This window comes from Macrobrachium rosenbergii, chromosome 9, assembly GCF_040412425.1.
Source record: "Macrobrachium rosenbergii isolate ZJJX-2024 chromosome 9, ASM4041242v1, whole genome shotgun sequence".
Taxonomy (NCBI): Eukaryota; Metazoa; Arthropoda; class Malacostraca; order Decapoda; family Palaemonidae; genus Macrobrachium; species Macrobrachium rosenbergii.
This window is the reverse complement of record NC_089749.1, coordinates 56,581,162-56,603,111: the sequence shown is the minus strand read 5'-3', so window position 1 is coordinate 56,603,111 and position 21,950 is coordinate 56,581,162. Positions and strand designations below refer to the sequence as shown.

The window sequence follows — 21,950 nt, the reverse complement described above, 5'->3', positions numbered from 1 at the left end:
TCTTTTCTTGAACTTCTGAAGTTCCAATTGCACATCATCCTCAGGTAGGCTGTTCCACAGTTCAACGGTGTGAGGAATAAAGGAACTGGAACTTTGGAGAAGTTCCACACAGTGACACATTTACTGCATATTGGTGCTGCTTTTCAGAAATAAAATAAAATTGAGATTTCGATTGACTTTCAGTTATTTTAACACGTAAGTCGTGGAGAGTGAACGTAGCTAGGTTGTAGACCTATATGTAAGTTGAGGTTAACCAATACTTCATCGATTTACGATACCTGTAAAAGTAATGCACATCTTTCCAAGGTATAATATGACGTCAATATCCTACCGTATAAGAATCCTTTGCCAAATCCTCGATATCCTTATCTTCCTTCTCCTCATTATGACCTTAGATCACAGTTTTATCATTAGTTTTGGAGTTCACGCTCCGAGATAATCTGAAAGAAGTGGTATAACGTCAAATTGGTTCGTGTGACTAGTTAACCCTACAATTCTCGTTCCTTACTTACTGTTGTCCCTGATTCGGGAACCTCCACTTCCCTTCGTATTTCATCCCACTCTCACGAACAGGACAATGAGCTCGAACGCCGAGAGGAAAAGAGACAGTACTGGTAGTGCGGCCGACGATAGAACGATGACGCGTGAGAGCGCGAAGAAGCAGCAGTAGGCGGACTGAGTTCGAATGTTGGGAATGCGACAGAAACTGAAGTCTCCTCCTCCTCCTACTCCGCCACTGACATGTAACGTGCTTTGCGCCGCTGGCCGAGGGGTCGCGAGGACTTTCCATTGACCTTCTGCTGCTGCCGCTGCTGCATCTGCTGCCCTTCTAGAATGCGAAGTGCATTGCAGAGTCCCGGTCGCGTTGCTATGCGGTCTATGTAGCGCAAGACGTAAGGAGTTAGAGAGTCCATGTCTCTTCCTCCTCCTGTTCACTCCCTCCCTCAAGTCCTCGGGCCTCGGAGTTAGTGGGCGAGGGAGGAGGAGGAGGAAGAATAAGAAGAAGAAGATCCTGCTGAAGGAGGAGGAACCGTGGGGGGGAAAAGGATGTCCTCAGGAGCCATTCAGCGAGAACCATCAGGAGGAGTCCAGGGGGGAGGCCCACCGTCTCAAAACTTCTATTCCGGAGCCGCTCTTGAGGCCAGTCAGCCGTGCTCGCAGAAAGAGGTAGGACCAATTCCATTTGATACATTTATACAGATCTTATAATGCCATTTAACACGAACTGCTGATTTGTGGACTAACCACGTGCAAGAAACTTCCGCACCATTAGCTGCCCTAGACCCTTACACGAAAGGAGCAGTATTGCACCATTCATACCTATTTTGCATGGATGCTGAGGCCAATCCTTTCCACTACCATCTTTCACTCCATCTGTCTAGCACTGTCTGCATTAACTGTGAAATTTTCACTAACCTGTGCTGTAACATCTCTGAAATGCGAACTCGGTTGGCCCAAGACTGTACTCTCTTCAGACAGTGCTTCTCTCTATGCTTGGTGTATTGTGAACTCCATTTGTTATTATTATTATTATTATTATTATTATTATTATTATTATTATTATTATTATTATTATTATTCAGAAAATGAACCCTATTCATATGGCACAAGCCTGCAGGGGCCGTTTACTTGAAAGTCAAGCTTCCAAAGAGCATGGTGCTCAATAGAAAGAAGTAACAGAAGGTAATAGGAAATGCAGAGAGAAAAAAAAAACAATTAGCAAATTTATATATGTGAATAGGAAAAATGTAAATTAATTATTAAAATACAAGGCTAACCTTCTCATTTTATTCCCTTTCTTTATCACATTCTTTATCACATTCTTAGATAGCTGAATAAACTCATTGATTCCGTTTAATATCTTATCCCAGGTCATAATGTTAATCTCTGGCACAAATCTTCAATTAGCCTGGGTATTTTGTCTTTCTTTTTAATTAAAAAAAATATTTTATAATTTAGATCATCCTATGCATGTAAATCTTTGCAGACTATACCATCCACCACATGGCGTTAGATATACAATTAATTTCATCAGTTCGTCCACCCGCCGCCCCCCCACCTTTTTTTCCCAGCTGTTACTCAGTAGTGGAAAGATCTTCCTAATCATTTAGATGAATTTCTGATTTTTTTTTTCAAGATTTCATACATGCTGCAAATTATTTTTGTGGAGCAGGCTCATACGCATCTATTTTATAGCTGTTGAATTTATCTTTTTTTTTAATTTTTCTGTCTTGTTTTTCGTATTTGTTTTTCTTTCCTGTTTCTTCTTTAAAATTCTTAGTTCTGTATTTAATTTTCTCTCCGTTTTCCTTCCTCCTGACCTCCATATCCTTCGACCTGCATTCCTGTACGAGATCCTCCATTGCATTGCAATTGCGCCTCAAAGGACCTCTCCTAAAAGCACGGACGATTCCTCCTAACTTCTGATATCAGTGACCTTGGTAGCTGTGACACCAGAAAACTTGTAATTGATCCGTCAACCTCTCTAGCTTTATGACATCGTCATGGAATTTTACATTCTCATCATTTATTCATTTAACTTCATCTTTAACCCTAACCCATTTTTCATCCTTTTTCTCATCGTATATTTTTTGTCACGTAAATTATATCAAACTCACTGTCTGGATTTGCTCCTAACAAATAATGATTGAAACACTTTGAGGTAAGAGTGGCAGACCTGACTGACTCCTGAGTTGAAAAGGTTAGTACTGTATAAGTTTGAGAATGCTTGCGGAAGTTGAGGACATGTGGAAAACAATTGAAAGTTTAAGGAAGGAAAGATACAAGGTATCGATAGGATCACAAGAAAGTTGCTCTTGACTTGGCGATTAATATTAGTGTGATTGAGCAGCTAACCAGCGTGTGGAAGATATGTCTGGATGATGGAAAGGCTCCGAAGCAATGGGTGAGGGGAATAATTGTTCCAGTGTGTAAAGATACTGGTGAAAGAAGCAACAGTAATAATTATAGGCACATAAAATTTGCAATTATAGACACATGAAATTGTTTAGAATATCAGAAAAGGTTTTTGGTTGGATTTTGATTGCGGAAACAAAACAGATGACAGAAAGATTGATAGTGGAAGAACAGTGTGATGTTGGTCCAGGAGGCTGGTATATAGATCAAGTGTTTGAGTAAAATGGTTGGAAAGGCGGGGGGGGAGTGTCTTTTAGAATATTTGGACAGTGAATGACTGACTAGTTTGGTGTAAAAATTTGTCTCAAACAAGGGTGTGTTAAGTCATCATGGCTGAATATAGTCATGGCTGGAGCAATATGACAAGTCAAAGAAAGGTCAGTAGATGTAGGTATAAAGTTTTTGAGGTAATGAAATGGGTGGTGAATGGGGATAATGAAGAGATATTGCAGGAACCAGTAAAAGAAACAGAAAGTGTTTACAAAAGAAAATAGTTGAGAGTGGTTAAGGCATACAGATATTCACGAGTTGATGAAATAGATGATAGTAGGATAAAAAAAAATAAGTCAAAAATAAGCAAAGCAAGAAAGGTAGCAGTGTGTCTCAAAAGACTGAGGACATGGTTTGGAGTGTCTGGAAGTCATGGTAGGAATATACGAAGGGACTGTTGAGCCAAATTTCCTTTATGGAAGTGAAGTGCAGACGTTAAATGCAAATGAAAGAAAGGAAGTTGAAGCTGTTGAGGTATGCAGTTTGTGTAGTGTAGAGGTGTAAAAAGGACTGAAAGGCTGAGAAATATGAAGATACATACAAAGGATATAAAGTATAATCTGAGTGTTAGGAGGAGGAGTTGAGAAAGGCCCAGAAAGGGCTGGATATATATATATATATATATATATATATATATATATATACATATTGTATATATACACTGTATGTTAAAGGGGCTTAAAAGGAGTGGCCATCAGAATTATGAAGCACGAGACTGCTTGCAAAGATTGAGGTGAATTGTGAAAGGGAGGTTTGATTTGACGTGTTGCTGGTGAGGTGGGTCTATAAAACAGCTAATGCTGAAGAAGTTTTCTGCACGGTGAGTTCATCCACAAATCAGCAGTTTAAGTATGCTTCTGTTATTCTGTCTTAAAATTGACTTCGTTGCATGTTACTTTCGTTTCTTTTTCCCGAATCATTCTCATAACGACATTTCTTACTCTGCTCGTTATTATTATTATTCAGAAGACGAACCCCATTCATATGGAACAAGCCAACAGGGGCCATTGACTTGAAATTCAATCTTCCCAGGAATATGGTGTTCATTAGAAAGAAGTAACAGAAGGTAATGGGAAATACAGAAAGAATAGATCACTTATTAGAAAAGAAAAAATGTAAGTTAATAAATTTAATAAATAAATGGTTAAAAAATAAAGAAATGACTAAAGTAAAAGGTAAATTGCTTTGTGGTAGTCATGCTTCCAGTGTATTGATCAAGAAAGTAAAATTCTCTTTGTTTCAGCGCAGCTTTTCTCTTGTACTGACATTCCGTCTTGCGCTTGATGGCTCTTTTCACGTTTAAGGAATAAGTCAATACGGCCTGTGGTTGCTCAAATTCTGATTCATTTGCAGGTACATCTAGCTACCTTAGAGTCCTTGAAGGATGAGATACTTGAGCTGTCCTCCAGATTGAAAGTGGTCTCTCAAGAACGTGATATATTGGAGAAGACTCTGACCGTTACCCAGGTGAGTTATAAACAGTTTTTGCTGTTAAACGTCCGATATTAGTGCCTGATAAGGCCTGCCAGAGTTAAGCACTTTTTAGAATAACCCTTTCCACGTGTCTGTCGCCTTAAGTGAAGAACGTTTTACTAATTCTTCGGAAATTATTTTAAATTACTTGAAATCTTTGGTGTTGAGGTACTGTAGGAAACGTTCCCTGTTCATGATTTTTTCTACGAAGCGTAAAACAGCTGACGGGACGCCTATCCTGGTTTTAGATTTTTAATGTTAGGGATCTACACTTCACATTACAAAGGAGCATCGTTGTAGCACAAATAACCAAAGGAAGGTAAAATAATTAGAAAAACAAATGTATTGCACCATGAAGATTTGAAGTTGAGAGTTTTGGAAATATGCAACAGTGGAGCCTTGAGATTTTACAGGAAAATTTGCCCTGTCTTTGAAAATATTATTGGTGTGGTAGCTTTGGGAAAGGAGTTTAGACTCTTAACTTGAACTCCCATGAAAAGTAAGAAGAAAGAAGAGAAATATAGGTACTATTGTAAATCATATTTTAATGATGATGATGAAAATGATAACAGTGTACTGTATTTTCATATGCCTGTTTATAACATATAAATAACTATTATGAACGCTCATTTGCGAGTTCTTTGCCCATAAATCTATATATTTGTGGAGATGTTGGGAAATATTACAAAAATATTATTGACTAAATAAATTCACAAAAAGGCAGCTGAATAGTTGGAAAGCTTTGCAGGTGTTCATTTACATCAGAATAACGAAAAAGCCCTTCGATATTAAATACCCTCCCCCATTTCTGTAATGGGCAGTGAATGACTCAGTGCTTACTCTTGATGAACTCCAACATTTATCTCAGAGTTTTGATATACTTAATGCTGTCTTCACTTTGGATGTTGGGATATGATGAAGAAAAATCCAACTGAGATTAGCCCTTTGCTTTCATAATGCCCAACTCATTGCTTGTCATGGTAGTCAAGTCTATCTCAAGATCTGAAGATTGGCCAGTATGTGTGGTTAACCTGTCCCTTTGTACACATTACATCTTCTGTACTTGACCCATTATAAAGACTGCTTGTGTTGGTCATTTCCCTGGCATGAAACCAGACTGACAACTGTCAGCTTCAGAATTTTTCACAGCCTTTTCTTCCAGAGCCCCTCCAGTACACCAGCTCCATAGCATATTGATAATAAAGGCTTTACTTTAACAGCTAGAAAAAGTTCGTGTTGAACGTGAGAGTGAAGACAAACTAGACTTACAAGCGGCCAGGTATGAGGAGCGCCTTACCGAGCTTCATTCCGTAATTGCTGAGCTCTCGAGGAAGATAGATCAGCAACGCATAAATGTCATTGCTGAGGAGGAAGCAGCTGTTGTTGAAGAGTATTCACATTCAGAGCTTTCACACGATCAACATGATGCAACAGGTAGGTTTCTTACAATATTTTATTGCAAGATCGTTTTTATTGCTATTTTCTCTTTAAACAAAAATTTAGTGGATCAGCAAATTTAACAATAAAGGGACTTTTCTTCTGAGATTCTTCGGGAAGTGTTGAAACATATTCCCTTAGATATTAATTTACAAATCTTATCCAAAGAATGTACAGTGTAACAAGTTTATATTTAGGAGTCTCATTGGAGGAATACATGATTAGAAGTGATATATATAAGAGGTTAAAGTCAAAATTTGGGGTGGTCACCTGGTTGACTGACAGCCTCTTTTAGAGAGTAGTGAAGAATTCTGGGGCTTTCTTTCCAACAAGCTCATTCTCGATGGTGAAGTGGCATTTAAGGCCGTGGCTTGGAAGTTACTTTTGTCAAGTAGTCAGGTGTGTTTCTAGGTTAATGCCCATGAAGGCCTTTCATTTCTGATGTGCAGCCTTAAGTTCTTGAAGATGGTATGGTCGTCTGCTGATGTTGGTAAGACCTCTGTAGAAATGGGTCCACTTACCATAGGAGAGCTTCATCCAGATCTCCAACTACCCGATTCTTGTTGGTTGTGACAGTCTTTGAACTCTCATTGGCTTCCTAGAGTTGAGCTTGGAGGGTAATGCTAATGACTCTCCATGGGATATATGCTGGCCACGATGGTGTATACTGTTAGTGCTTATTTTCCTTTGTAAACAGTTCCTGTTTAAGTTACATTGTTTGTGGAGGCTCATCCAGAACAGATGTCATATTTTTGTGAATTTTGATCAAATACACTTCAGGAGAAATTTTAAACAAATATAAGAAGTTATCAAAGTAGGTACTATTTTAGTTTATTAAGAGTAAGGTGCCATTTTTTATGATATTTTATGATTCCACTCCTCACATATCAGTATAGACAGTTTCCAGAGACCAGGTTGTTAGCCTGAATTAACTATATTTGTTTGTTTTCTATAGTTTAGCAAATTAAGTACTGTATCTTCCAACCTCTATTAAATTGGACTGTTTTTATAACAAATAATCTACAGTATTTAAAGTGTATTTCAAATCTATCACATCTACAATAGTAATTGTACTTTTCAATCCTGCACTAACCTACCACAGCTCTTTTTAATCAGTATGAATGTTTTGCCCTCCATTCGAGAAATTCTAATTTCATTACTTGGCTCTCTCCATTGTATTTACAAACTTTACACTGTACTGAAACAATATTTGGTAATCACAGACCTTTGACTGTAAACCTTTATTTAGAATCAGATAGAGAGAGCGAGAGAAATCAGTATTAACCTATAGGGCCTCCGTTGCAGAGTGCTTAATTTAAACACTTGACTATACTAACCATTCCACCCCTGCCCATAATGCAGACATCCAAGAGGTTAGTCAGGAAAAAATCCTGGCCATGGCCTCTTAATACGGCCAGATTGAGGGGATTCTTTCCCACAGGCCCTGCCATGCTGAAAAGGTTAAGTTCTCTGGCATTGTGGAAAGCATTTTTAATGTCATATTTTAGCACATTTATCTGGATTGCAGTAGCTTTCACATTATTTAACAGTCTTTAGTAGGCTATCAAGTTGTTATTTCATCAATTCCTGCAGGTACTGCAAGAGTTTTGCAAACCATTGACATTGTAGAACTTTTTTTTGCATTAGTGATAACATTTCCACTTAAGTTTGAATTTACATTGCCATGAGAATGATTTTGATGATGCTCTAATATTGTTCGGTTTGGGAAGCTGAATAAGGGAGTAGTCTACATTTTAAAACACGTTATAAGTTTTTGTGAATAGAGTTCTTGCAAGCCATACATAAACCTGTGTTGCATAGCTTTATCACAGAATACGTACTTTTTTTTACTGATAATGATTTAAGGGTACATATTTAGCTGCTGTTAACTGATTATTTGAAATTGCTGGAAAACTTTGTCCTAACAGTCATGTTGTATATGAATGAGTATTGTCTTGTGCAGTATTTTGTCTGTGATGTATTCTTTCATGTTGCGTAAGTATGCTGGATTCTTTTTTAAATTTGATTTTTACTGATTGATGGGTTGTTAAAAATCTTAGAGCAATTATTCTTCTCTGTAGATTGATGAGGTGTTAAAAATCTGAAAGCAAATACAGTATTCTTCTCTGTAGATTGATGAGGTGTTAAAAACCAGAAAGCAGTTATTCTTCTCTGTAGATTGATGAGGTGCTAAAAACCGGAAAGCAATTATTCTTCTCTGGAGATTGATGTGTTAAAAACCTGAAAGCAATAATTCTTCTCTGTAGATTGATTAGGTGTTAAAAACATGAAAGCAATTATTCTTCTCTGTAGATTGATTAGGTGTTAAAAACCTGAAAGTAGTTATTCTTCTCTGTACATTGATTAAGTGTTAAAAACCTGAAAGCAATTATTCTTCTCTGTAGATTGATGGGATCTTAAAAACCTGAAAGCAATTATTCTTCTCTGTAGATTGATGGGATCTTAAAAACCTGAAAGCAATTATTCTTCTCTGTAGATTGAGGAGGTGTTAAAAACCTGAAAGCAATTATTCTTCTCTGTAGATTCAACAAGTGAGGCTGTGGACTCAGAGGACCACATGGAAGAGCCTCGCGACCAGACTGCCACTGATGCTTCCACTTCTTGTGATATAGATGACCGTGCTGTAGAGGTAGGTCTTGGTAGACTAAGCATTTTCAGTTTAGCACACACAGTGCTTCAACTCAGATTCATAATACTGCATCGGATTGAGCTTTCAGTTACGTCAGTGTCAAGTACTGTATGTTTAGTTTGGCTATTAAAGTCATTAGATTGCAGTATTTACTCTTGGTTATTACTGCAGAAATCAGTTATTACTTATGGTGAAGACATATTGTTGTGCTGTCATTGTGAGACAAATGTTTAAGACTGAATTCCTTATACAGTAATGACATATATTGTGTGCTATCATTATGAGACAAATATACAAGACTGAATTCCTTATAATGACATATATTGGGTGCTGTCATTATGAGACAAATATACAAGACTGAATTCCTTATAATGACATATTGTGTGCTGTCATTATGAGACAAATATACAAGACTGAATTCCTTATAATGACATATATTGTGTGCTGTCATTATGAGACAAATATACAAGACTGAATTCCTTATAATGACATAACATCTGTGAGTGCACATCTTTTCTTTAGGCTGCTAGAAAAGCGTATTTTAACATTATACTGTATCAAGTAACCAGTCTTGAGAAAGATTTGTATTTTTTGCTGTCAGTCTTCAGTACCTTTGTCAGCTGTGGAAGTTGGCTGTCTGTATCTGCCTTGTTAAGGCCATATAAAGTATACTTGTGTTCCTGAATGCTCTGTGTTTGTTAATACTGGTAGCTGCCCAGAAAACATAGTGAGGGTGTTTGCAAAATGTTATTATGAGTGTATTTATTTTGATTTAATAAGTTTGTACAGTATGTGCATTTAGTTTTTGTTTTGTGTTGCTTGGAAATATCATGAGTTTCTGGTCACACAAACAGAATACTGTTCTATACAAAGGCATTCCATGACACATTGTTCTAGATACATTTGACTGAGGACATTTATCTTCTTAGGCCATTATATTTGTGAAATCTCACAGCCATACTGTATAAACATCAGTCATATTGTTAATATTTTATTGAAAACATTTTTGATAAGAGGAACAAAGGATATTTGTCAACAACAACCATTATTTTTAGGCCGGTGAAGGTATAGCTGATCTGGATGTGAGTGAGTGCCCAAGGGGTAGCGTAGATACTGGCAGCTGTCGGGCATCAGGAGATGAAGAGCCAAGTAGGTCTATAGAAGCTTTAGAAGAAGAAGTTAGACTTTTGAGAGAGGAAAACACTGGCCTACAGCACGCTTTAGCCTTGGCTCAACACAACAGTTCGACCCACAGGAATGCATTATCTGCCATGACTCAGGAAAGGGATACCCTTTGCAAAAAGGTGTGTATCATATTCAGTAGGTCTCTCAGACCATAAAATGAACTGTATTCAAAGCATTATGACTCATATTTTCCAGTCTTTCTAAAAAGCCCCTGCTTTCATTTTTAAAGATCAGGAAATTGATATAAAAGTTGCGGGAGTATTAAGACACTTGTTACTGTACAAGTACTTGATTTCTAAAGGTTAAATATTCAGTCTAATGAAACCACATACAGTTACAAGAACGTAAAATCAGGAAATCAGTATTTTGCTTTAGCTTTTAGTGTTATGTGAATGAAAATCAGCTGATGCATGCATGTGAGTGTGCACACATGTTAATTCTTTTTTTAGGTAAAGTTAAACTTCATTTAGCCACGTACTACTCACATGTGCACAAATGGAAAGTTTGGAATGACCTGTTCCATTTATCATCATCACCAATATTGTTGTTGCTGATGTTATTATTATTTTTACCATGATCAATTTTTTCTTGAGTAATTACAGTTAAGAGAGTACCAACGGATGCAACCAGCCATGCCTCCCCAAGCAGTCCAGGTAGCTGACGCTGTGACAGTGAGGGGGCTAAGAGGAAGCCCTTTAGCTCCCTACACTTCAACTTCCTGTGGCTCTGGACTGACTGGGTCAGTCCCTGGTGGCTCTGGGCCAAGTGGCTCTGTTCAGGGAACTGTATCACCATCACCCTCCCCTCAGCCTATGGATGGCCCTACCCCAACTAAAGATGAAACTCCTATTATTTGTAAATTAGCTGAGAGAGTAAGACTTAAAAAGGTAAGAATCTCATGCTTTTGGGTACATTATGTTTTCATTCAGCCGAGTTATTCTCCTCTATGATATTGTGCATTAGGTTTCTGAGTTTAGTTTTTATATAATTATTACTGGAATGTTATTCAGAAGATGAACCTTATTCATGTGGAACAAACCCACAGGGGTCATTGACTTGAAATTCAAGCTTCCAAAGAATATGGTGCTCATTAGAAAGAATGACAGGAGATAATAGGAAATGCAGAAAGGAGAGATCAGTTATTAGAAAAGAAAAAATACTTTAACAAAGTAATAAATAAATAGATAAAATGTAAGTAAAATACAAGAGAATTGTTTTAGGGTAGTACTGTAATACATTTCATCTTTGCTGGAACTTTTGAGGTTCCATTGCACAGCATCCTCAGGGAGACTGTTTTGCAGTCCAACTGTGTGAGGAATAAAGGACCTCTGCAACTAAGAAGTTTGATGGCAAGGCACATTTACTGATAGTGGTGCATATTGCATTGAAGTTTAGTTAGAAAGCCATTCAGTGTCCTTAGAGAGACAGAGGCTCATAAGAAACTGGAGATAGAATAGGTTCTATCAAATGAGCATGTACAGTATATGATTCACTGTCATATAAACCAGTAAAGACATTTATTATCTGCTATCATAGAATAGGTTATGGTTTTATACACAATAATTATGGCAACAGGTTTTGACCACAAACTGATTATTAATACAATGTGTATCTAAATGTTTTTCAGGGGCGTGCATGATACACCAACTTTATTGGAAAATAAAGACCCTGTTTATTTGCTGAGCTTTATTTGCCTGACTTGTATTGAACATAGTGTTTTTGTGATAAAACTCTGATTGATTTATTAGCCTGTATCAGATTTTGCAATTTACAGCCTCCTTTATACCTGAAAGCTCTAAATACCAACTCCCCCATACCACTTCCTTTGTGTCCTCTTAGGCTAACTAAATTAATCTTATTCATTCCACCCTTTTGACCATTTCCATGGTACCCTTCTCAAAAACCTGCCCTCATGTACATCTCCATTCCTTCATCTGCATTATACCTGTCAGTCCTTCCCTTAGGCCTTTCCCTTTGGCATCTGCCTTTTCTGTCATCCTTCTGCTACCCCTTACGGGTGCTTTTTATAATGTAACCCTTACCTAACCTCATCATTACCCCTAACATTTTTTTTTATAAAAAATTGAGATGAGAAATTATTATGTTTACTCCAGTTTATGAAGCGGAAGTGTAGATTAAGGGGTAGGGATATGAGTCATAAGAAGGAAAAACTGTCTATGGAAAAGGCAGAAAAAACCCTTCAAAATAAGTAATGACAAGCAAAGCTAGAAAGCAGGACTATTAAGCATTTTAAGTTTGGCCAGTGGTTAACCATTTTCAAATTGTAATGTGTTAAATAAGATCTAATATATTTTGGGGTGAACAAACACCTCAGATCAGCGAGATGAGAATTAAGGACATTAACTCATTTGGCTGGTGGTATTATTTAATAGCCATAATCATCATCATGATCATCATCAGCAGCAGCACTTACAATATGCCTTTTTCATTGTTTCCTTACTAGTGTTTTGCTTTAATTGATTTTCAGTCTTCTTCTTTCCATTTTTCTTTCTACCTTTCAAACTTTTCTGAGATCCCTTCCTCTGATTCTTCCAACACCACAAGATTTCCTGAATGTGGCAACTCCTTGGGGTCTCTTCGAAGTGGGTAGTGCTGTCAGTGCATCTCACGTGGTACACTGTAGGCATTACTACGGTTCTCTGCAGTGTTCCTTTGATTCTTAGCTGTAACCCCTTGCATTCCTTTTACTGTACCTCCATTCATATTCTCTTTCTTCTATCTTACTTTCCACCCTCTCCTAACAAGTGTTTCATAGTGCAACTGCGAGATTTTCCTCCTGTTACACCTTTAAAAGTATTTTACTCTCAATTTCCCTTTCCACGCTGAATGACCTCATAGGTCATAGAGCTTGGCCTCTGGCCTAAATTTTATATTCCATTCCATTCCAACTCCTGGAGTCCCTTCTTCTACATTTCTTTGCAGCTTTCTCCAAGAAGAAATTAAATGCTTGCATCATATATTACTTTCATTGACTGTGTTTTTCAAATGCTGTTAAAACATCTTGTACTTTGAGAATCATGGTAGCCTGTGGTATGATTTCATTTTAACACTGAAGATTGTTATTTTGTGATGATCTCTTCATTGGATCAAATTATGTTCTTTCCAAACACACTAAAAAAATCTATGCATAGTTAGGAGAGAAAAATGCACTTATATTTCTTTTACTGATAAAAGATTTGAAATTTCAATGTCTGAAGGCATTTTTAGTCAACATATACAGTATCCAGTTTCGTAAAGATTTTATGCTTTTAAATTGACTATAACAATGAGCTGTGAATGACAAAATTGTTTAATTTGTTTAAAGGTGCATTTTAAAAGGCTACAGGTACAGGGTAAGTCACACATTATATGTTCTGTATTTAGAGGTAATATTACCATGCCTACATGATGTTATGGACAGCAAGTGGTTGATTTTTTGTTACAGGATGAAAGTGGTGTCTTAATACCTACCGGTACTTGATGCTGTTATAGGGTGAAAGTAGGGATTTAATACCTGCTTGATAATGTTGCAAGCCAAAAGTTGTGATATAGTACCTATCTGATGCTGTTACTCTGAAAATGGTGTTTTGATACGTATTCATTGCAGTTACAGATTGAAAGTGGTGATTTAATTCACACTTGTTGTTATTGCAGGCAGAAAGTGGTGATTTAAGAATCACCGGAAGTGAGTTGAGCAGCGTAGGAATATGGACAACTGCTGTAGCAGAGCAGTTAGTGGCTGGTGTGCAGGAAGAAAGTGATGCTCAAGAACTCTATCATGCTCTTGCCACTGCTGGAGGAACCCTAGCCCCTCATGAAAGACTCAAGGAATTTGAAGTTGAAATTGAAAGACTCCATGCTAAAGTGGACCATCTGAAAGCTCAGAATGATGTGTTAGCTATCACTCTCAGTGAATCAAAAGCACACTGTGATCGTCTGAGTATTTTAATGGGTAAATATGAATCCAACTCGGTGGCCTTACAGCTAGCTGTAACAAACTTAGATCAGACCATAGAGTCATATGAGGTATTGGTGGCGTTACTGGAAAGTGAAATTGGATTATTATTAGCCAGTTGTAAGGCTGCAGGTGTTGGTGTGAAGTCAAGTGGAGGTGGTTCAGCAAATGCAGGAGGTGGCTGGAACTTTGGAGATCAGGAGGATCTTGCTATTCTGGTAAGGAGAGCTCAGGAGCAGAGGAGATCAACAGAAAATGTTGCACGGCATTTGTTATCTAGGTTGGAGAGGGCTGGCTGTAATCAGTCTGACACTGAAAGCTGGAATGAAATAGGAGCAAGTAATAATACAAGGTATGAGGCTTTATTCAATTAGAGTTATAATATTCATAGCAGATCTAGGAATTAGGTTGCTTGAGATATTCCAAGAGCTTAGTAGTATTTTGTTCATATCTTTGCATTCATATATTTTTGGGGGTACCCCTGAAATGATAATTCTTTGTATCTAAGAAGAAATGTACTGTTATGTTTTTTTACCTTTTCAGTGCAATTTCTTCAGTATCTAGTGGCGTGGAATCAGATGTCAGTAGAGGCGAGGAACAGCGGCTGAGAGAGATCATAAAAAGATTGCAAGAAGAGCGAAGTCACGTAGCAGCTTCCATTCTACCTCTGGAGTCTGTGCATTTAGACCCACTCACGCAGCATTATCCACTTAGTGTTCATGATGCTCATAAACTTGACTTAGAAAATGCAGTATTGATGCAAGAACTGACTGCCATGAGAGAAGACAGAGCAGAATTACGAGCACAGGTATTAATCACTGATATATTGTACATGGAAAGATACTTTTAGTGTAAAACTTTTGGTACATATAACTTTTTGTTTCAGCCATAAGTTATTTCCCCTAAGATTGGTTAATTTCACTGCTAGACTCAGACATGAAAAGCTGAATCATGGATGAACCCCCTGGCAGAAAACTGCCACTTCATCTGCCTCATACACCTACACGGAAGGTACATCAGCAGCACGTCAGACCCCCTACTTACACACTGTCATTCACCTGTATCTTACGTGCATACATTTGCTTCCCTGACAATGAAGCCTTTCCTTTCCAGTACCTCTTTCACTCCATCTATAATTATAAATTAGACTGGACATTTTTTTCACTAACCTATTGTCCTTCATTCTTCCCTCTTGACTGTTTATCTTTTCACCTACACCAACACTTTACCACTACTTCTGTGTACCTCTCCATTTCTCTTGCCTTTTTAAGCATCATATGCTTTCCGAAAACCCATTCCAACACATTTTACCTTTTTCTTTTCTACCATGAACATCCACACTCCACTTTTACAATAGAGGGTTGACTAGATTATCTTGCTTGTAACTCCACAATGGCTTCCATTGACAATTCAAGTTTCTTCCCATTCTTTTGCTCACACCCTCATACCTTTCTTGCTTCACCTATTCTGTGACTCTTCTCATCATACCATTGTCGTTAACATTTACTCCCGAATAATTTTACAAACTAGTTACTTCAACTCTTCTTCCATCCTTGTTAACATTCACTTTTCCTCTTCCTGGTTTTCATATACCTTTATAAACTTACTTGCCCTCACATTTACTCTCGGCTTTCTTTGCTTGCAAAAATTTTCACATTCTCACTAGTTTCTGCAGTTCTTTTTCACCATCTCCAGTCTGTATTATGTACAAATGTGAGTCACTCCATACTTCATTCACAGTTCATTTTCTTGTCCTTCAACTTTGCAACTACATCTGCTGTATTTTTGGCAACCATGGAGGCAAAATACTTTGTAACCTTGTTTCAGACCAACCTTTATATCAAACCAGTCACTCTTTTGTTGACATCTTAACTCAAGCTTCACTTCCTTCCTAAAATCTTTGAATGCTCTCAACAACTTGTTGTTATTAAAATGTACACTCTCAACACCCTCTGCGTAGCCTTTCTGGGCCTGTTTATACCACATATAAAAATCAAAATCCCATCATTGTATACACTACCAGACATGCTAGGTAAAGCTACACCCCTGTTTTTGTGTACTGTTGTCTCTGTCATCTTTACTTCTGTATTTTCTCCCTTGTAATCTAAGTATGAAGAGTCTATTATCATGCTGGATATATGACTATGTAATAATGTTGAAAATTATCATGTACATGCCTTCAATAACAATATCATTGATATATGGTATATGTAAAAGGATATTGTATCCATGTTTCTACTTAATGTGTTGCTAAGCTTTCGTCATCTTTTTCCACTTATGAATTTCATTTGCTCCGTCGTACATTTGCTATTTGTATTGAAGTGTACAGACTGAACATTGTCTTTTACTCTATTTGGCTTAACATTATGGGATCTGTTTACTGGCTTAACATTATGTACTGAGAGAGAGAGAGAGAGAGAGAGAGAGAGAGAGAGAGAGAGAGAGAGAGAGAGAGAGAGAGAGAGAGAGAGAGAGATTTTTTATTAGTTAGACAGATAAGACATTCTTATGGCTCTGAAGTATAAGTACCTTCAGTTTACTTTGATTGTGTACGGGTAAGTTTTTGTTTGCCATATCTCATACATAATGATATTGACATAGACTTAGAGATTACACTCTTACAGAAGAACGCTAACATCGAGGCCTAGCGTAGTTGGGCAGTGGCTATTGCTATAATTCAGACCCCCTCAATATGCTGGAATATTCAGATTTTGCTGTAACTTATGAATACTGGACTGTAAGAGGCTTCAAAATAACATATAAGATGGGGTCTATCTCACATGCAGGCAAATATGGTATGTACTGTATGGCGTTATGGCCTATGCCATAATTCAGAAAATTGCAGACCCCTCAACATGCAGGAATACTCAGATTTTGCTGCAACATTTGAACGCTGCAAGGTAAGAGACTTCAAAATAACAGGCAAGATGGTGTGTTAACTAAACCGGCCTGAAAGCATTTTTATGTAAGTATATGCTTTTGTTCTAGTGTAGGGATGGTTTTGGAGGATTTAGCTTATTTTAATCTTTCAATAAACTTCTCTTCCTGAATGTCCTAGGTGTATTTGCTGGAGCGGGAGAAGGCTGGGTTGGAATTACGTGTTGGAACGTATGAAGCTCAGGCCGCAGCATATTGCGCTACAATTGATCACCTTCGATCAGAACTTTCTATTGCTCGCCCTAATGGTGAACAGGTGACGTTTTTATAATTTTGTCCTGATGAATAACTTTAATTTATTTATTTGTAGAATCAGTACTTGGTAAGACATATGTACTGGCAAGCACTTGTCAGCCTGCTCTAGTGAAGTGCGTGTATCACTTCAGAATTCTTTGATAATAGGTTGAATTATTCGTTGTTGTTTTGCTGCAGGAAACTGAAGGTGAAGGTGACAGTGGCGTAGATTCCTCTTCGCCAGAAATAATGGAGGCCCTGCGTCGAGAACGACAGCTCAAAGCTCGCGTGCAAGATCTTGTGACAACTCTTGAGAAAGTGACCAAAAACTCGGAAGCTAGGCATATGCAGTCTCAAGAATTTATCAATGATCTTAAAAAAGCAAATGGGTAAGTAGTTCCCATTCTTATTTTTAATTAGGTTAGATTCCCACAGTTCAAATGCAGCTGAAGTCATTACTTGAAAGTGTATTTCATGGGTACGGAGCCCCGCAGGAGGGTAGTGCCATCAGTGCACCTCATAGGGTCTACTGTAGGCATTATCTAAGGTTCTTTGTGGCTTCGCTTCAGCCCTAGCTGCAACCCCTTTCATTCCTTTTATTGTACTTCCATTCATATTTTCTTTCTTACATCTTACTTTCCACCCTCTTCTAACTTGTTTCATAGTGCAACTGCAAGGTTTTCCACCTGTTACACCTTTAAAACCTTGTTACTCTCAATTAACCTTTCAGCATTAAATGACCTCATAGGTCCCAGTGCTTGGCTTTTATTCTAAATTATATTCCATTCTGTGGTTATGGAGAGAAGATTGAAGTTTTTGCAATATCATTTTTGGAAACTTCTATGAATTTTCATTTATAGAAACTTCTATGGTGTGAATGCTTATGAATCAGAGTTCTTTGATTATCTGATCAGTGGCTGTGGAGAACAGATGTTCTCGCTGATTGCTCTCCCATTTTGAGAAGAACAAAACTTATTTTTCTTAATAATTATAAACTGTTTTCATGTAAATACTATGCACTTTTGATTGTAATTTTAACATTTATTTAACTATATATTTAGAAATCTATGCTTCTTTCCATATTGCATGTTGTATATAAAGCTTCTTGCCCAATAAATGGTTCTTTCTTCAATCACTCGACCAGTCATTACCAATCTGAGGGTCACTGATGTACTTTTTAATTCACACAATGAAATGAGAAGGTTTTAAATCCAGATTGTAAGCTAATGTTAGCATGAAAGTGTACCAATTGGCAGAATAGCTGTCATAAAAAAAAAAGATGGGAGAAAGAAGTCAGTGCATTTTTCACCAGAAACTGATGTATGAGAATCAGAGAAAGCTCTGATCATACAAACATTCTAGCAAAAAAAAAACTTTGATGTAGGTGCAGCCTTCCCTGCTAAATTCATGACTTCACTTCATGCTGTGTGATTCATCTCATCCCTTGTCCCACCATGTCTTTTACATTTACAGCACTCCCAAATACCCGTTCTGTACAAGTCAGCTGCCTTCATTCTTCTGCCATGCATTGCCCAGTCTTCAAGTTTTTGTGTGATGTTTTGGTTTAGACACAGGATATCACATTTGTATGCTTTGAGTACTTTCAGAAAAATGGTGTTTTCTTTCAAAGGACTGATATGAATTGAGATGTTTGTATGGTGTTGGGAATATATATTGTGTTGTTTGTTAAAACTAAATACTGCTACTTTCTTTACAGGGCGTTATTGACTGCTGTTGATCGACTCAAGAAGAAATATGCACTGAAGGTGAAAAGGATGGAGCAACAAATGATGGGTATGGTGGATCGACACGCGCATCAGGTAGGGACTTCAGAATGAAAGTATATTTTTCGTAAGCCCTTGTACATTGAGTAAGTATATTGAAATTGACAAATATTTGATATTTGACAAGAGATCAGGCAAGGAACTTGACTGATGTCCTCTTTCTGATCTTGCAAAGAGCAAAGAATGCAAATAATATTACCAGTTGCATCCAACATCACTTTCCATGAACAACATCTTGCTGTTTGTTCCAAAGTAGGGCAATGTTCACTATGAAAGTGTTCAGGAAGTTAGAGTTTACTCTTAAGATTTTTCATGCCATATTGTCTGTTACTCAAGTGTGCTGCTTATTTTCAGAGGTGTCAAAGAGTTTCTCTATATTTTTCCCAGGCATAAACTTGCTGTTGTATGGATGTTTCCCAAAAAGTATGGGGCCATTAAGTAGTGAACAGTTCACTCACAGATTGATGTCTTTTCTTTCAGGCATCTTGGCAAGCCATTAGATAATTACCAACATTAGCTTCTTAGAGTTCTAATTGTGGATGTACAAGTTTCTTCCAGGCCCTAAAGCATGGCTAAAAGTATTGTACCAGATGTAATTCAGGGATGATGTAATTCAGGGACAGTGTTACTTTAACTTTAAAAATTCAAGTACGTAGTAGATGTGACCCTGTTCAGATAGTACTAATATCAGCTTAAGGAAGATCTTCAGTTGGATGATAATGCCAGCTAAAATGATAATGAGTAGGTTACCCACACCTAGTCATCATTTTACAATGTTCAGGCTTCACTAATACAGCCAGTGATCTTGAGAGCTGCTACTTCCTTTGGTTAGCACATCTTTTGGTTGCAGTTAGAGAAAGCATTTAGGTTGGCAAGATCTTCCTTCACCAGATGATAGCTCCAGTAATTGTAGTCTTCATGAAAATGGGCAAATTTCACTCCTGATCAATTACATTTTGACCAGTAGTCATTATAAAAGTAATAGGTTTGTATCAGTGAAGCATAAAATAAGAAAAAATAGAAAAAACCATAAGGAGGTACATAGTGTCATCAGTGCACTGCAGGCATTACTTAAGGTTCTCTGCAGTGTCCCTTCGGCCCCTAGCTGCAACCTTCTTCATTCCTTTCACTGTACCTCTGTTCCTATTTCCTTTCTTCCATCTTACTTTCCACCCTCTCCTAATGATTGATTTATAGTACAACTGCGAAGTTTTCCTCCTGTTGCACTTTAGAACCTTTTTACTGTCAATTTCTGTTTCAGCACTGAATGATCTCATAGGTCCCAAAGCTTGGCCTTTGTCTTAAATTCTATATTCTATTCTATTCTAAGAAATAAAAAAAATCTTTTTGTGTCATTGGAAGTTATGCTTCACCTCATCTTTGTATTGTCATTTAGAAACTTGCTTTTTCTATCTTTCCACAGGTTCGCATCTTGAAGCAAAAGATAGCATCACTTGAAGATGATCCTAACCACCAAACCCCTCAGATGATTTCAACAGCCAGCGAAACGTCACTCTAATGCTGCTGCTCTGTCTTTTCCATTGATGTTGAACGAGAGGACGAGAAATGCAGCAACAAAGTCTTAGGTTTAAGTGAGAAAGGGATGTGCCAAATGAGAAAAGGGGTCTATAAGTTACTACCATAAATTGAGTTTATTAAGAAGTTACATACTCTGAATAAATATATATAAATATATATTTGGATTAGTAATAAAATAAACATTATAATTACTGAGAAAGATGGCCTTCGATTTTCAAAATGCTGCAGTATCTGTTTTGCATATTTTTCTTTTACAGTGAAAACGGTAGGATGTTTGCAATAAAGCATCAACATGTGAAATAGACCTGTACATGAGATGGAATTTTACTGTGTTGATCAAGAGGTTATAGAATATAGAAAAAGCAGTCTATGAAGCTTTACTTTATCCGAGGAATTTTTTTTTTTTTACAGTGTAATAGTAACATTTTTTTATATTTTATTAACCTGGCCTTTGCAGAGTTCCTGTGCAATGTAAAGACAACTTTTCCAGTGGCGATTATCTTTTATTTCCAAGTGCAAGACGACTGGTCATTCATCTTGAGGAAAGGAAAAAATCTGTTATTGTAGGTCTTTCCAGATAACCGAAACTTTGTACCTTACAGTAGTGTCAGTAAAGCTTCCCTTGCAATCAGGGATGCTTAATATATGAACAAATAAATAAAAATGCAAATACAAAGTCCTTATAACCAAAAAGAAACATGTTATGTACAGCTTTCTCCTTTTTCCAATCAATTTTTGTGCTGAAGGAAACATTTTAGGCCTCTCAAAACTAATGTTACATTTTAATGTTCTTGTAATGCCAAACTATATGTTCTTTTTCCATAAATGAATATGTATAAATATGTATCTACAGTACTGTACTTACAAATGTGGTATATATTTGCAGTAATATTTTCTAAGTGCATGAAAGGATTGTTTCCTTTTGTGAGAAAACTCTTTTGTTATGAAAGTATTACTCAGTCATAGATTTATGTCTTGACTATCAAACTTATGTTCCAGTGATTCTGAATATTTGTATAGATCAATATTTTTGTAGGAGCAGAAAATGAAACTTTGTCATTTAGTTACTGTAGCGTAAGACATGATCATTTTTATTTTATATAGGAAGACATTATAGTTGCTATGTACACAAACACTAGTAGGGCTGACTTATATGAGATCAGTTAATTCCAGTGAGCTGAATGGACCGATTGACTGAAGATGAGTACCGTAACAATAAATTTTCCTTTAAGTAGAATGATCCAGTAAATTGGTAATGATTTATAAAAATCAGAGAGTGCTCTCATATGACTGCCAAATTTCCTCAGACAAAACTGTATGAGATTTGTACTCAAGAAGTCATGAAGAATATCAAATATTTTTTTTTTTCCATAAAAAAATTTCATTTTACAATAGCAGTATTTGAGTCATTACAGGAAGCCTAACCTTCATCTAAATTTAATAAAAAAAAATTATACCTATGTGATTGAAGTTATGGATAATAAAGGGTGTACCCTTTGTCATATACCAAAGCAATTCGTTATTTTGTTCCACCTTCAGGGCTAGAAATAAAAAAATCCAGTTCATGCAC

At 37.0% G+C, this 21,950-nt stretch overlaps 1 protein-coding gene across 5 annotated transcripts in view; it reads left to right on the top strand.

The window, feature by feature from the left end:
• LOC136841851 (colorectal mutant cancer protein) overlaps positions 1 to 21,895 on the top strand; it is a 27,648-nt gene extending 5,753 nt beyond the window's left edge. For 3 of the 5 annotated variants that reach the window (XM_067109241.1, XM_067109240.1, XM_067109242.1), the window contains exons 2-13: positions 574 to 1,167; positions 4,540 to 4,653; positions 5,880 to 6,093; positions 8,640 to 8,746; positions 9,802 to 10,050; positions 10,534 to 10,818; positions 13,586 to 14,238; positions 14,430 to 14,694; positions 16,945 to 17,079; positions 17,256 to 17,446; positions 18,775 to 18,877; positions 20,265 to 21,895. In XM_067109241.1, coding sequence (XP_066965342.1) covers positions 1,048 to 1,167; positions 4,540 to 4,653; positions 5,880 to 6,093; positions 8,640 to 8,746; positions 9,802 to 10,050; positions 10,534 to 10,818; positions 13,586 to 14,238; positions 14,430 to 14,694; positions 16,945 to 17,079; positions 17,256 to 17,446; positions 18,775 to 18,877; positions 20,265 to 20,360 — 2,532 coding nt within the window. In that variant the 5' untranslated portion in view covers positions 574 to 1,047 and the 3' untranslated portion in view covers positions 20,361 to 21,895. Of the gene's footprint in view, positions 1 to 573; positions 1,168 to 4,539; positions 4,654 to 5,879; positions 6,094 to 6,448; positions 6,496 to 6,546; positions 6,587 to 8,639; positions 8,747 to 9,801; positions 10,051 to 10,533; positions 10,819 to 13,585; positions 14,239 to 14,429; positions 14,695 to 16,944; positions 17,080 to 17,255; positions 17,447 to 18,774; positions 18,878 to 20,264 lie in introns of those variants that run through there. The other 2 variants (XM_067109244.1, XM_067109243.1) reach the window with 2 other exon arrangements.
• Positions 21,896 to 21,950: the final 55 nt, after the last annotated feature.